The 14,644-nt window shown below is 44.9% G+C and overlaps 1 protein-coding gene across 2 annotated transcripts in view; it reads left to right on the top strand.

The window, feature by feature from the left end:
* The window catches only part of LOC135921396 (structural maintenance of chromosomes protein 2-like), a 78,072-nt gene that overhangs the window by 89 nt on the left and 63,339 nt on the right, over window positions 1-14,644 (top strand). Inside the window, exon 2 of one of the 2 annotated variants that reach the window (XM_070526005.1) lies at window positions 4,652-4,695. In XM_070526005.1, the coding sequence (XP_070382106.1) occupies window positions 4,652-4,695 (44 nt within the window). Of the gene's footprint in view, window positions 1-4,651; window positions 4,696-9,373; window positions 9,835-14,644 lie in introns of those variants that run through there. The other variant, XM_070526004.1, reaches the window with a different exon arrangement.

Below are 14,644 nucleotides of genomic sequence, written 5' to 3'. Positions count from 1 at the left end.
CATGTCATGTTGCAGCCATCTGGCTGACTAAATGTGTGGCCTAGTGCATGCCTCATTGGGCCTGTGATGGCGCAGCCAGTGGGGAGGAGGTGGTGCCATGTCACAGGTGTATAAAATGAGTGCGTTCATGACGTTCCCAGGTCTAAAAACAGTATAATGCTTTCACATTCCCACACATAAGCAGTCTGGAGTGCGTCTGGCAAATTTTTTTGCTCATAACTGCTGCTCACACTGAGAGTACGTTTGCGTTCCCGCCCTAGCTTCAATTCGTTTTCGCTACACAGCCTGTCTTGATGCAGTGAAGATGAAGTCCAGGGCGATGGAGGCGGTTATGTAAGCGTCATGAGGAACTGTGCAGCCCATTTAATTCCCAACTCTTAACTGCTGTTATCAGCAAAATGGAATGATATTTCCTAAATTTCTAAAGTGCGTGGTTTCACGACAGGAAACTGCACAGGGACTCACTGTGCCCGTAGTGGCAGGCTCCAGATTAATTCCAAGCATCTGAGGTTCTTCGACGTGCATGAGCAATCTTGCATTTCGTCCCCATCTAAATGTGGCCACCGCAGCCAGGAGTCGAACTGGGGACCTCACGCTTGGCACTGCAACACCATACCCACTCAGAGGCGCCGTGGCAAATAACTCGTAAATCTAACCAGGACGATGGTTAAATAGCAAGGAGAGTTATCGCATATCATTTCTTTTGCAATGCCATTACGCTTGATAATGGGGATACGTCGACCATCACACTTGTGCGACGCTATGACTGCATGTCTGCGGGCCTATAGTGGTGTTGGATAAGCACAGTCAGCTATTATCGAATTGAATGACGTGGTCGACTTATATTCTCTATAATAACTTATTTAGGCTTTTAGTCCTGTCCCATCTTCGTTGACGAAGGAAAATAAAATAGATGATTGAATGAATGACTGAATGAATATTGCGTCATCGCACATTCCTGACAAACCTGCAGTTCTCATGGGAACACCACAACCGATTGCAGCCATCCTGATACATATGCCAATCTTGTCAAAAGTACAGCATGACATGCACGAGCTTGTTTCCGTCGCAGGAAATACGGCGTACACATCAGTTGCTACTCAAGAAGAAGCCAAGATCACAAACTCGTCTTGCACGCTAGGTGTGGAAACAAAACTGACCAGGAAGTTATAGTTTCAACCAGTACCTTTGTTACACCTTTATTATTACTCTCAAAAGAGGTATGAGCACACTCGACAGAGATCATACCATATGTTCTTGCAATGTAATCAGAGCATAGGTAATCCTCAATCCAAACACCGGGCATACCCAGAGCCATATCACATACATCTCTTGACACACTAACTCACATGACGCTCACAAGAAATGTCAAAAGAAAGCAAAGGCCATTTCAATTGTTGTATCATGCGTTTGGGCACTGAAGGGAGCATACAACACAAAGCGATGCAAGACACGCAACATATCTTGCTACGGCTTCGAGACTAGACGACTTTGTGCAGAAAGCTTGACACCAAGAAAGTTGTATGAACAGGTTTGGCTGAAAACAGCAATCTTTGTACAGTGGTCAGAAGAGCTGCATATCAATGAGCTGCCTCAAGAAGTTTTCACGCGCAGAAGGAAACAAAGCAACAAAAAATATATATATTGAATTTCACCTAAGTGCAACTAGTACTCCCTTATTTTTATGTTGAACAATCCCTGACATCAGCATCTTGGGTGCTTTTTATTTATTTATGCCTATTATCCCAATAGCCAGGCCATTTAATTTGTTCAGTGATAAGCATTGTGAATGAGCTGTGCTCACTCGAAAAACGACAATGAACCATGCATGCGACACATCAGTCTTCTGCCACCGCTAACAATGCCACACCAAATGTGTCTGCTAGCACATTTGCTGATGCAGTGTGGCACATAATTCTTGTCTGCCCCTTGTGCACATTAGAGATGTCACGGAAGCCGGCATAACGCTAAACAGTTTTAAAAGCTCGCATGAGCCAAAAACATCTTATGCATGGCTACTTTTATCTAGTGGGCTGCGCAACCTTTAAAATCAAGTACACACAAGTACAGTTGACTTCTGTTAAAACTTTCAGAAACCATCCATGACAGAAGTACTGGCTATTCGCGGGACAGCTGCACAGACAATATTGTAACGTAGATTGAAGACGTCTTACGTCATTGTGTCACTTGCACATCATTGTGTCAATATACAAATGTGAGTGACTGGCCACCATGCACATGTGCCCCAGATACCAGATTTCAAAAGCACTAAGAAGATAACCAATGTAGGCCACAGGTAAAAAAAACAGTCAAGAAGCCAAACACTGCCTAATTGGTTGCCAAAGCAACCCATAGGCCCTGCTGATCAACATAGTTAAGAGACACAGGTTCAAATAGCAACTCGGCATTATGTTTAAACATCACGGAAGACACAATTATGGTTTGTAGCTGAATGCACGCTACTACTGAAGTATCAAACATGACAGTTTATGCAAAATCCTATGCCCAATTGTTAGGGTATATACTACTGTGACATTTAATGTTGTATGTTGGTCTTAAATGTAGCCAAGAAATAGAGAAGGAACTGCCATAGCTAAAAGGTGCCAACAGAAGCCACTTGGGTGCGAGATTGCTAAATCTGGCAACCCTGGAACCGAATGACATGCAGTCAGTACCGAGGTTATCAGGGCTGCGACTGACAGCCTGAAGAACATAAAGGATGGGTCAACTTTGCATCTGATTACCTTATTATGTTTCATACCATTCATGGTTGGCTACACTGCAATGCCCTGGATGATGTCACCAACATGTCAGGGGTGAAATCATGAAGAAACAATTTTTTTTTGTGTGAGTCAGCACTTCTTGAAAGTGGGATGTTCACATTCTCGCAATAGTTACTTGCATTTTCGTGAAGGGAAGCGAAAACCAGTGACTAAGCTTCAAGAAAGCTACACTGCAATTATGGTACAGCAGAGAGCCAAAACTTAGAACAAGCAACAGAAGAACTGCCATGTGTAGATGATAATCCACCGACAGCCCCTTTTCCTGACTGTGATGGGCCGTACTAAATCTCAAGGGCTTGCATCATGGTCAATGTGCGGTAAACTACTGTACTATATTTTAACGGGTTCATGTTCTCAGACTGAATGAACTAAAATCTGGCCTATAACTCTCCAACGCCAATATTTGACGCAGGAACTTTGCCACTGAAATGGAATGAAACATAATGTCACTCACTGACAGAACTAATGGCATTAAATATTCATTTCTCCTGACATGCACAAATAGGTTTTCCCGTACAAGCGATTCTGAGATGATCACAAGAGTTTCTAGCAACACCTGGTACACCTGGTCTTAGTTCAAATGAGCACATGTAAGAACGCACTTGTGCTATATTTAGCTCACATTACAAAACACCTCGGCACAGATGCAATCTTAATGCACACTTTTGAACGTGTTCCATCAAGAACTGTGGAACAGCAAGATATTTACTGCATTTTAATTCATCACAAGATTTTCAGAATTGCCTTTAGCACTCCCATTCCAATATTATTTTAGTACTATGTTAACTCGGTGCAGTAGTATGCATATAACAAGGTAAAGCTCTTAAATGGTGACAGCCAAATATTGCGTGCACACAGAGACAATTTGATCATGTCTGAACTTTGAAGTCATTATGGCACTCTCTACTGATGGTGTCTCACACCACGAACTCCGTAAAGAACTGAAATTTTGCGAGCAGGTAAACATTCATGTCATAAAGAAAGCAACTAAAAGAAAGAGCCATCCCTCAAAACTAACAAGCTTTTAATGAAGAAAGCTTACTTTGCTATAAATAAAATGCACATGCATACATGCCAACCTGGAAACCTTAAAGTTAGTAAACATCCTGTGCACACCACAAAGAGGTGGGGAGGGCAGATTAGGCACTTATTCTCAAGTTTGCTCTGAGCATACACCTTTTGTGGGTTACATTAACACTAATTATTATACATTATTTACCATTAACACAGCCCAGAAACAGCAGCTAACTTGGAGCTGCAGAGACTGACAAGCAGCATATTGTTTTTAGATGGTAATTACTTTTTCAGTGACATTGCTATTGCCTACTTTGCCTGTTTGTGGAACTTACCTACATAAACTTGCTTGAAGCAAGCACATAGGAGCACTTTTGGAGGCTTCCTTTCACCATCAGATGATGTCCAATGGAAGGTTCAGAAACCAATGAGATAAACTCTTCCACAAACAGAGCTTATTTTCCGTAAAATATGACACATTTGTAAAACTGTAAGATGAGCCTAAATTTGTACACTATACGAAAAACTCGGATGAGATGGTGGGTATGCAGATGCACTGAATCGAAAGGAACTAACTTCAATAAAAACTTGGTGCTGGGCTAGTCGGTGATGCATTCTTTAAAACTGATGGTAGCGCTAAAAAGGAACGGACACACGATGAAAAGACGACACGACGAAGTTTCTTCGTCGTCGTGTCGTCTTTTTATCGTGTGTCTGTTCCTTTTTAGCGCTACCATCAGTTTTAAAGAAAGGAACTAAGTTTGAGTACTTGCATATGTGTTCTTCATTACAACTGTTTGTTCAGCGTAGTGCCAGTTTGAGTCCCTCTCTCACCTTTGGTGCTTTCTTTCCAGGTGAATCACTCATTTTTGCTGCAGGCTACATGCTCTTACAACAGGTAATGCACTACATTTCCTTTTTTTGGCACTGGTGGCTGTGAATAATGGTCAATTTACCTTGAGGAAGTACACATGCCACCAGCAGTGTCCAGCGCGTTAATACAAGTGGCACGATTAAATAAAATGTCCAAAAGACTTTCAATGCATGGGCAACAGTAGAAATGTTTACATTGGGGAGAAATCAGCAGAAGTTATGAAATTGTGCAGCACATGAGACAGGTCAGCTTTAAGAATTTTCTTCTTGCACGTGTGGCATTTTCCATTGCAAAGTTTTACATTGACTGCTCTTTGACAGACATCATTGCAGAGAGCTCTAGATTCGTGAACATTTCGTAAATATCGTACCAATCGAAATGGTATACTGCAGCCACAAATTGTATTTGCAGCCTTTAAAAGCATACTAGTGCACTCGCAAGCATCGCCAATTCTTAAAGGTGGCATTGTCAATGTGAACGATCTTATAGGCCATAAAATGTACATTTATAGTGGACTTTTTCATTGAAGCAACATTCATAGATACTTTAGAATTGCAGTGAGTGCAGAAAGCATAGCCTAGCTTTCCACTACCATAGTCGCTGAAGTGCATTTTTGTAATTATCTACATATTTGTCAGCTGGAAGCTCGTGCTAAGGCTTGCTTTAACTCTAAAAGACCAGAAGAAAAAAAAAAGTTACAGTACCAGACCAACATTCTTCATACGCACAACACACACAGCATACATGCATTTGTGGAGGTACTACAAGTGTGACTTACTGAATAATACTGTGTAACTGGTAACACCTGCATATGACAAAAAGTGTCAAACATTTGAAATATATATTAACAAAATTATAAGTTAGGCAAATAAATTAAGGGTTGGGACTTTGAAGCACAGAGGGGATGCACTACGTGTGCCACTATCTTGGGCTAAGGAGAACAAGTTGAGATTCCTATTAGGTACAAGAGAACAGCACAGCCATGAGACACAAAAGTGGTGGAGAAGACAACCACGATGCTGAAGTTGCAGTAGCTTGCATTGCACATACAACAAGACAATATCGTCAAGTTATCACCGTTGGAATGTTTCCACAAGGCCCTTGTAGAACGGTCGGTTGCACAAGACTGCAGTCACATTCGATGCTGAAGCCCTTCTTCAGGATGAACGCCATGTTGCGAAAGGGATCTCATAAAAAATGAAGTTACACTCCCGCAATAAAAAAAAGAGCATGCTCAGCCAAAGTGACTAAGCATTGAGAGGCCGAATCGCTGCTTCTTGCGCAATCATTCTGCAGCAGCTGTCTTCGCAGCATTCCGGCAAGTACACTTCCTTGTATTTCTGGTCATATTCGATGCTTATGTGCTCCTAATAGTAGTAAATATATTGCGAACAAATCGAATAACAGCAAGCGCGCGGAAGCATAAAATTGGCTACACTGCAGGAAGCTGTTTCACAAGCTTTTAAGGCAGCATTGCTTTAGAAGCAGGCAATGGTATTCACAGCAGACATTTGTTTGCTGCGCGCATTCGGGCCACAAGTTCTGCCGTGCTTATATTACTCCTTAGAACATCATTTCCCGTACCCCATTCCATCATCGTCATACCTCAACCCCCTTCCCTACCTTATGTTAAAGGGAAGCTGAAAGGTTTTCCAGAAAAAATGAGTGAACATGTGTACATTATGGTTTTCAACCCTCCGAATTCGAATATCGTATCGAAATTGAGCGAAAGAAAGCGCAAATATATTTTAATTCGACGAAAAGTGCAGCAGTGGACACGCCCAGCTCGCGCGTCTCGTTTCCGCCTGTGATTGGTTGGGCGACCCGTGACGTCAACTTTAGCGACCGACCGCTGCCGCTCCACATGAAGCGCGGTGCCAGGTAGTTTGGTGCCGTAATGGAAAATTAAGAGGTAATAGAAAATTTAGAGAGACTGCGTTTTTCTGAAGAGTTCGGCGTTGCTCCCTACATGTACGAGCCAACTGCAAAGATCCGGCCTCTCGAAGAAGCAAACGATGCTGGTGCGAGCAGTGCTTTCGACGAGAACGAAAGCGAAGTCTTGGGATCTCCGCGCGTTGGAAATGCTCTTTGGTGAATTTGTTTTTTGCAAAGCGATCTAGTGATCTCGCCGATCTTTCGCCGATCTAGTGAGCTCGTTTCCGGTCAAACAACTGCAGTGTTGTGTTCCTGCATGCCTCCTCGTGGAACGTAAGCGGGGATGCGATCGTCGGCATTTGTGCGCTGTCCAAAGCTGTCGGCAACCTACAAAGGCGGTTCAAACGCGTGAAAAGCTTCCCGGTTCATGCAGTACGTGTAGTGACCTTCATCTGTGCGCCATCCGCACACTACTCGTAACCGAAGTCGTAAAGGCGGCGAATTCCGTCGGCTACGTGAGACGGTCGGTTTCTCGCTGTGCGCGAGAGACGGGGGGAGCGTAGCGTCCTGGCGTGCGCCGGCTTTCCAGCACATGCAAGCTCTACATTTGCACTGCGTTATGCTATAGCTGCATGCAGGCTGTTTTACAACACACGTGCAAATAGAAAATTCGCGGCGCTTTGCGACGAAACCTGCGTCGAGGGCGGGAAATAAACATGCACCTTCCGTTCAGCGTGCTAACACGAAGGAGCTCGCAGTAAATCAAAATCCAGGTTTGGGCGAGTTCGTGTATTCATAAGGCCTTCCAACACCAGTTATCATCAGTCAGTCCGCACTCGTGCCGTCTTTGTTTTCGTTGCTCCGATCTTTTCGCGCTGCGTTTAGAAAGCCTGCTAGTGGAAATTCTGGTGATAATCGTCGTTACGGGAGTGGTTGGAGCACAGCAGTGTTGTTCTTGAGGGCTTGAAATTCTTTCGCTTTACAGCAGCCTCCCACTTCCTTAAAAGCTTCTTGTCTTGTGGGAAGCAATGGAAGACAACATCGTCGCGGCCGCTGGTGTTCGTGCAACCGTAGGCTGCACAGAAAGACGGCATGATCTGCCCACCACATCAGTTGATGCTGCGCACGTTGACCACCACTCTACGTACACACAGACGCACCAACAAAGAAATGCAGGGTCGATCGAAGCAGATTACGACGGCACGCACGCAGAAACAAGCACGGTCAGCCACGGTCGCGCAGGCTGCGAAGGAGCAAAACACTAAAGTTGACGTCACAACACCGCGGTTTCCGGTCTCCGCTCGCATCGTCAGCGTCGGCAGCAGCGCGCGGCATTCGACGGGGGGCGGAGCTACAGCGCAATTTCAACCGACGATTACGTCGCTCCTATTTGAAAAAAAAAAACACCAAAATTTGACCTACATGGTTTATAAGGTTCCCGCATCCGTATATGAGCGTCTTATTGAATTCGACAGACTCTTCAGCTTCCCTTTAAAGCATTGATAAAGGCATAGTCGCGCTCAGGTTTCCCCGAGTTTCGAAACAGGCGCAATGTATTAGGCTAAAATCGGCGCTCCCGAAGAAGAGCGCCCCAGAAGCGCTCAAACCGACTCTTTCTCAACAAACTATCATGTCTGAACTCGACACTACCTCGAAGAAGACGAAGCACGCGCGAAGCTAAGTTCCTCCCCCGTAGCAGACGACAACAAGCGCGCCCGCGCTTGACCCGTCCTTCGTCACAGCATGGCGCCAACCACGTCGGCTTCGTCGTCAGATGCGGAAAAGTTACTGTTGATGCTGAAACTGCGACCGATGCGCAGTTCAGACAGCGCGTGGCCATCCACGAGTACGCTGTTGCCGCCGACGCCGTCGTGGTTGGGCGTCCCGGGCGTCGAACTCTTGCGCGTCGCCACCGACGAGGCGGCAGTCAAGTTTCCCCTCGAGTTCGCTCGCGATCGCGGCGCTTGCCGGCTTGGCGTTTTCGCAGGCAGCCTGCGCATGGCCGCCAGCAGCTTCTCCACGACGGGCGTGTACGCGGCCACTTCGTCGACGAGCGCGTAGCGGTGCGACAGCAGCTCTAGCTGCATGTCGCGTTCGCGGAGCAGCTCTTCGTGCTTGCGTAGCCTCTCTTCGGCGGTCGCCAGTTGCACTTCTAGCTCGGCTATGCGCGCGTCCTTGGCGTCGCCGACGTCACGGATGCGCATCTGCATTGCCTCGTCCTTCTTGATGAGGGCCTCGGCCTGCTCTTGCACGGTGCGCTCGAGTTCGGCCACCTTGACGTGAAGCAGCTGCAGGTGGTCGTTGGCCTCCTTGATGCTGCTCCGAGTCGGACTAGGACTAACCTTCGACTGGAACATGGCCGCCCGCCCGCGCCCGACCGGACCCGGCGGCGCCGGTCCGCGGCTCCGTTGCGTGGTCGCTTCACCTTGGGCGCTATCTGTCTACGATGGAACCCCGCACCGCGCTGAAGGCACTGAGAAAGCTGCCGAAACTACGGGCATGCGGAGCAGCCAGCGCGCGTCAATGAGTTTGACGCCATATTTAATTGACTCATGTTGGCTGTGGATTGGACGCTTTGTGGATAGCACAAAAAAAAAAAGACGCTACTACCTAAGACGCTGCTAACGAAAATTTGGCAGCCTATTAAACTTGTATGACATTTTCAAATATTTTGTCATATTGTTGGACATGCATTTGTTTACATGCTATAGTATAAACATAAAAAAACAACAAAAATTAATAGCTAGATTGCAGCGCTATGTAATAACTGGTCGCCCGAAGAAATCTTAACAAAAGGCGCAACGAATCTGGCGCCAGATTTTGCGGGATGGTGTCTTGCGGCTCGTTCAAAAGTGCGCGGAATATGGCGGTTACGACAGCGCGTGAGTTCTCGCCGTGGTTCTCGCGCTCGCGTCGTTCCTGGAACGTTTGAATTGTGCCCGTGGACGCGTTAAACACTGATATACCGCGATGCACATAAAGAGTATAACCATCGACGGCTTCAAGTCGTACGGACAGCGGGTCGACATCAAGGGGTTCGACCCACTCTTCAATGCGATCACAGGCCTCAACGGCAGTGGCAAAAGCAATATCCTCGACTCAATATGTTTCGTGCTGGGCATCAGCAACCTGTCGCAGGTGCGTGCCGTCAACTTGCAGGACCTTGTATACAAGAACGGCCAGGCGGGCATCACCAAGGCGACGGTTTCAATCACGTTCGACAACCGCGACCCACGTCAGAAGCCCGTCGGCTATGAACATTACGACGAGTTCACCATCACGAGACAGGTATGGTAGCTGTGGCGTAGTTTGGAGCTACCGCCAGGCGGTAGTTTTCCGTACATTCCTCTTCGTTGTTCTGGGCTACCTTATCCGTACGGTTCGGCCAGGGTCGTCTGTAGAAACACTACCGTTCGTCTGCCGTCCGTCGTTGCTGCATCTTACTTCTGATTGGAACACACACAAAAAAAGCTGGTTCGATCTTCCGTTCAAGCTGGCCATGGGACCCGTTATATTTCAGTGCTTGCTGCGACATTTGTGTCTTATGTACTGAAACTTGCCCAGACTTCAAGAAATTCCGGATCCACATGGTCCCGTACACTTCACCGTTTGCCCCAATTCATTGTGCGCGAAAATAATCTCATTGGTGACTGTCGTGCAAGCTCGGACCGCTTCCTACGCCCCGCATTTTGAGCAGCGTCGGAGAGCAATCGCCGTTGCGAAGCGATCCACGCAGTTCGAACGTTTTTTTTTTTTTTTTTATCGCTCCGTGAGGTTGCGATTCGTCGGTAGTTCGTTGTGACGTCATCAAGGACGCATGTCATTCGTCCGCTTCGCGCCGCCAGGAACTCGGTCGCGTCCTTTGCATAGTGGTTAAAAAACTGCATTTCTTATATATATATATATATAGAACAGTACATAGCTATAGAACTTCCTACCCGACAGCCGTCTGCTAAATACATCCGAGATTACAATAAAGCAAACTTTGCAGAAATTCACAATCAGCTCCTTTCAGAACAGTTGAGCAAAACTGGTTACTTTATAAACATAAACTTTTGTCCCTTCTTGATGCTCATCTTCCTCTTATACGTATTCATCATCATCATCATTTATTGGACCCTTAAGGACCCTTTACAGGGTATTACATAAGGGGGGGGAGTCATAGACATACATAAGTCAAAGATGTTACATCAAGAATGAATTGAAATAATGCAGGCTAACTGATGCAGCAAAACAAAAAGGAGTACAGGCGACTTCAAGTGCAACAACACTTGGAATGAAAAGAGAAATTGTTCAATTGTAGTTTCCAAAATGTGAAAGCATTTGTCCAGGACCTTGGTATTCGAACAACCTTAAACAATTAGGAAAAAAAAATCGCATTTTCCGTGAACTCAAACGACGCAACAATCCGCCAAAATGGGAAAAATACTCCACGGTATTGCGGGAATACGCAAGTTTGCTGAGACAATCTAAACACAAATATTTCCACCAGGACCTGCTGAGCATTCTGCGTGACAACCCTCGCAAATTCTGGAACTCATTATCACTTAAACATACTTCATGTAATAGTATTGCATTAATCAACTCGGATGGGTCTCCTGTTTCAGTAAATTAGCATCCCAATGTCATGAACTCTTATTTTTGCTCGGTTTTCACTGATGAACCTCCCACTGATATTCCTACGTTGCCATCTACTCACTATTCAGAAATGCCGGCTGTTATTGTAACTACTCAAGGAATCTCCAATTTAATTGATAACCTTAAGTTTTCCAGTGCGCCAGGCCCAGACAGCATAACGGCCAAAGCTTTAAAGGGCACCAAATCGCAATCTAGCCGCTTCTTGAAGTTGATTTTCACTCAATCTATTGCCTCTTCCACTATTCCGAATGATTGGAAAATTAGCAGTGTTGTACCTGTGCACAAATCTGGTAGTCGTTCCAGTCCATGTAATTACCGCCCTATTTCCGTAACTTGCGTACCTTGTAAAATTCTAGAGCATATATTGTACTCCAGCATTGCATTTCATTTAGACAAGCATTCTTTTTTCTTTTCTAATCAACATGAATTTAGACGAGGCCACTCATGTGAAACACAGCTGTTCGAATTCACCACAGACCTTCATTTCCACCTTGACTCCCGTTTCCAAACCGATGTTATCTATCTTGATTTTGCAAAGGCGTTTGATTGTGTCGCCCATCTACGTCTTACCGCGAAACTTGCTTGTCTTGATCTCTACCCACTTGTATTGTCCTGGATTGAATGTTTTCTCACAAACCGCTCACAACACACTGTCATTGATAACCTCAAGTAGTCCAGTGTTGTGAGGTGTACCACAGGGCTCTGTGCTCGGGCGTCTTTTGTTTCTAATTTTTATAAATGACCTCCCTAACAGCATTCTTTCATCAGTTCAGTTATTCGCTGATGACTGCATCCTGTATCGGCACATATCCTCCCATAACGACCAACTAATACTCCAGGAAGACCTATGCAAAATAGCACATTGGTGCTTTGTTTGGCTAACGTCCCTCAATGTTTCCAAGTGCAAGTACGTGTGTGTAACTCGCAAGTGGGAAATCATTAACCACCAGTACTCTCTTAATTCCACAGCCCTCACTCAAGTTGACTCTTACCGTTATCTAGGCATTACTATCACTAATCAGCTTACGTGGTCTGCACGCATAACTCAACTTATAAACGACTGTTCTAAATCACTTGGCCTACTCAAAAGGTCGATTTTTCTGTCTCCTGTTCCCATGCGCAAGCTCGCCTGTGAAACGTTCCTTCGGACTAAACTTGAGTATGCCTCAGCAATTTGGAACCCTCACCAGTATTATCTTATTAACTCGCTTGAAGCAGTGCAGAATCGCGCGACACGCTTTATCGCTTCAAACTATGACTGGCATACAGGTATAAGCGGCATTAAATCATCCCTCAGTATCCCTAGCCTAACACTTCGTACGAAGATTTTACGAGTTTCTCTTTTCCACATATTCTATTATAATTTCCCACATCTCAGGAATACTCTTTTACTTCCGCCCAACCGCTCTTCTAAGCGTCTCTTTAACAACCTGAGTCTACGTCTTCATGGTTCCTGTGATGCCTTCAACAACTCTTTGTTACCTAGTGCTATTGAATTCTGGAACGCGCTGCCCAACAGTATAGTAAATGAAAGTGATCCAGATAAATTTAGACACCTATTGTCATGTTTTTTAAACCCTTAACCTGCCACTACTATGCTGTTACCCTAACATCTAACTTTTTTTTTTTACTGCACTGTTATATTGCCGTTTGTGTTGCCATTTCTACTGTCGTTCGTACCTTACTTTCTTTTGTTTAAAATTTTTCTTACCCATCGTCTACTAGCATGTATACTAAGTTTTGTTTACTGTTGTACAAATGAGTTAACCATTGTATAATAATGACCATAGTTTTTCTTGATGCTTTTGCCCCCCCCCCCCCCCCCCTATGTAATACCCTGAAAGGGGTCCTTAAGGGACAATAAATGATGATGATGATATATATATTGGAACTAGACACGTAGCTTTTGTCGATCCGGCGCTCTCGTCATTGTGGTAACACAGGAATGTGATTTACCTTCCGAGGGCCAGTTGGTGCTTCTCCTCTATCTCTCTCTGTAAACAGCTAATATGTATTCTCTGCGTTATCTTTGTTACATATATAAACCTCTATTTGAAACTGCCTGTCAATGTGCGCCAATTTTTTATTTTCTTCTTTCATTTATTTATTTCATTTATTTATTTAAATGCATATAAAGTAGATGGACTTGAGGTTCAGAGTAGTCAGATATTGTTAAAACGAAATTGGTTATAATTAAGTAATTGTAATTCTACTCAAGTTTCCCATAAGACCCCATGCATTTAAGATAGCGTATCAGGTAACAAATATTTTCTTGGAGCGGACCTAAAAAGCCATTCTTAGTTGAGAATGAAGATTTGCAAATTAGTCTGAAATCTGGCGACACGTAATGCTGCTCGCAACTTGCCTGAATCAGCTGTTTCAACTGGGTCAATACAATTACGACCACTGCTAATGTTCTCGGCAATCACTCGAGCGTTTCTTGAGTGTACCAGGGGAGTGCCAAGAGCTTCCAATTCGGTACCACCAAGCTCAAAGAATACTTTTTATATTTAATTGTTTATTAGTGTCCACTTGCGTTGGGCGATGAGCACTGTCGAAGTCACTGGCGTGCATTCTATCATTGTTAATTTAGTTAGTGAGCGAAACGTTTACGAGTTTATATGGCTGATAAAACTACTATCTTTATTTCGTACAGCTATCTACTAATTTGCTATCGCAATTGGTGCTTCGCCTTTCAGGTGGAACTGCGAACTTTTACTGCATTACAGGCTCCACAAGGAAGAATTGAGTAAAGGCGAAGTACACTTATATGTATAACTATATAGCTGCCCAAACTTTATAGTAAAATTCTTGATTTTTGGAAGCTTGTTTTGTATGGCTGTGTTGAAACCAATTATTTTATTATTTGTAGCTTGTGACCGTTTTAGGGGCACACCTTATACCAAAAGAATACAAACACAGTCACTGACCAATTTTTCATAGGCTGTGTGGGGAAGATGACGAACACTCGCCAATCATCATAACCAGCGCTCGACATGGGGTTCGTCACTCGTGCTTGGACTCTTGCTGTAGCTTGACTGCCGCATTAGCTGCTCTCAATCCACAGCCAGTGAACCACATCACAATTGGTGGAAGGTGCTAGGTATTTTGAAAATGACCATGCTGGAACTATGATCCCGCATGCTACCGTCTACCATGCCCGACGACGCATCCCCGCAGGAGCCTCCTCCTCCGTCGGTCGTGTTCTCCGCCAGAGGGACCCCGCTATTTTCAGTGGCACGGATGAGAACAACATGGAGGATTGGCTCTTGTATGAGAGGTAGGCATGCACAACAAATGGGACGATGCCGCAAAACATGAACAACGTAATGTTCTACCTCATGGGTGTGGCCAGACTCTGGTACAAGAACCATGAAAGGGATTTCCAGACATGGTCTGTATTTAAGACCTTTTTCGTAGACGTGTTTACAGCTCTACGGCCAAGACACATCTGTAGTCT

Source organism: Dermacentor albipictus, chromosome 9, assembly GCF_038994185.2.
Source record: "Dermacentor albipictus isolate Rhodes 1998 colony chromosome 9, USDA_Dalb.pri_finalv2, whole genome shotgun sequence".
Taxonomy (NCBI): domain Eukaryota; kingdom Metazoa; phylum Arthropoda; class Arachnida; order Ixodida; family Ixodidae; genus Dermacentor; species Dermacentor albipictus.
Note: the sequence above shows the minus strand (reverse complement) of the source record. Positions and strands in the feature narration are given on the sequence as shown.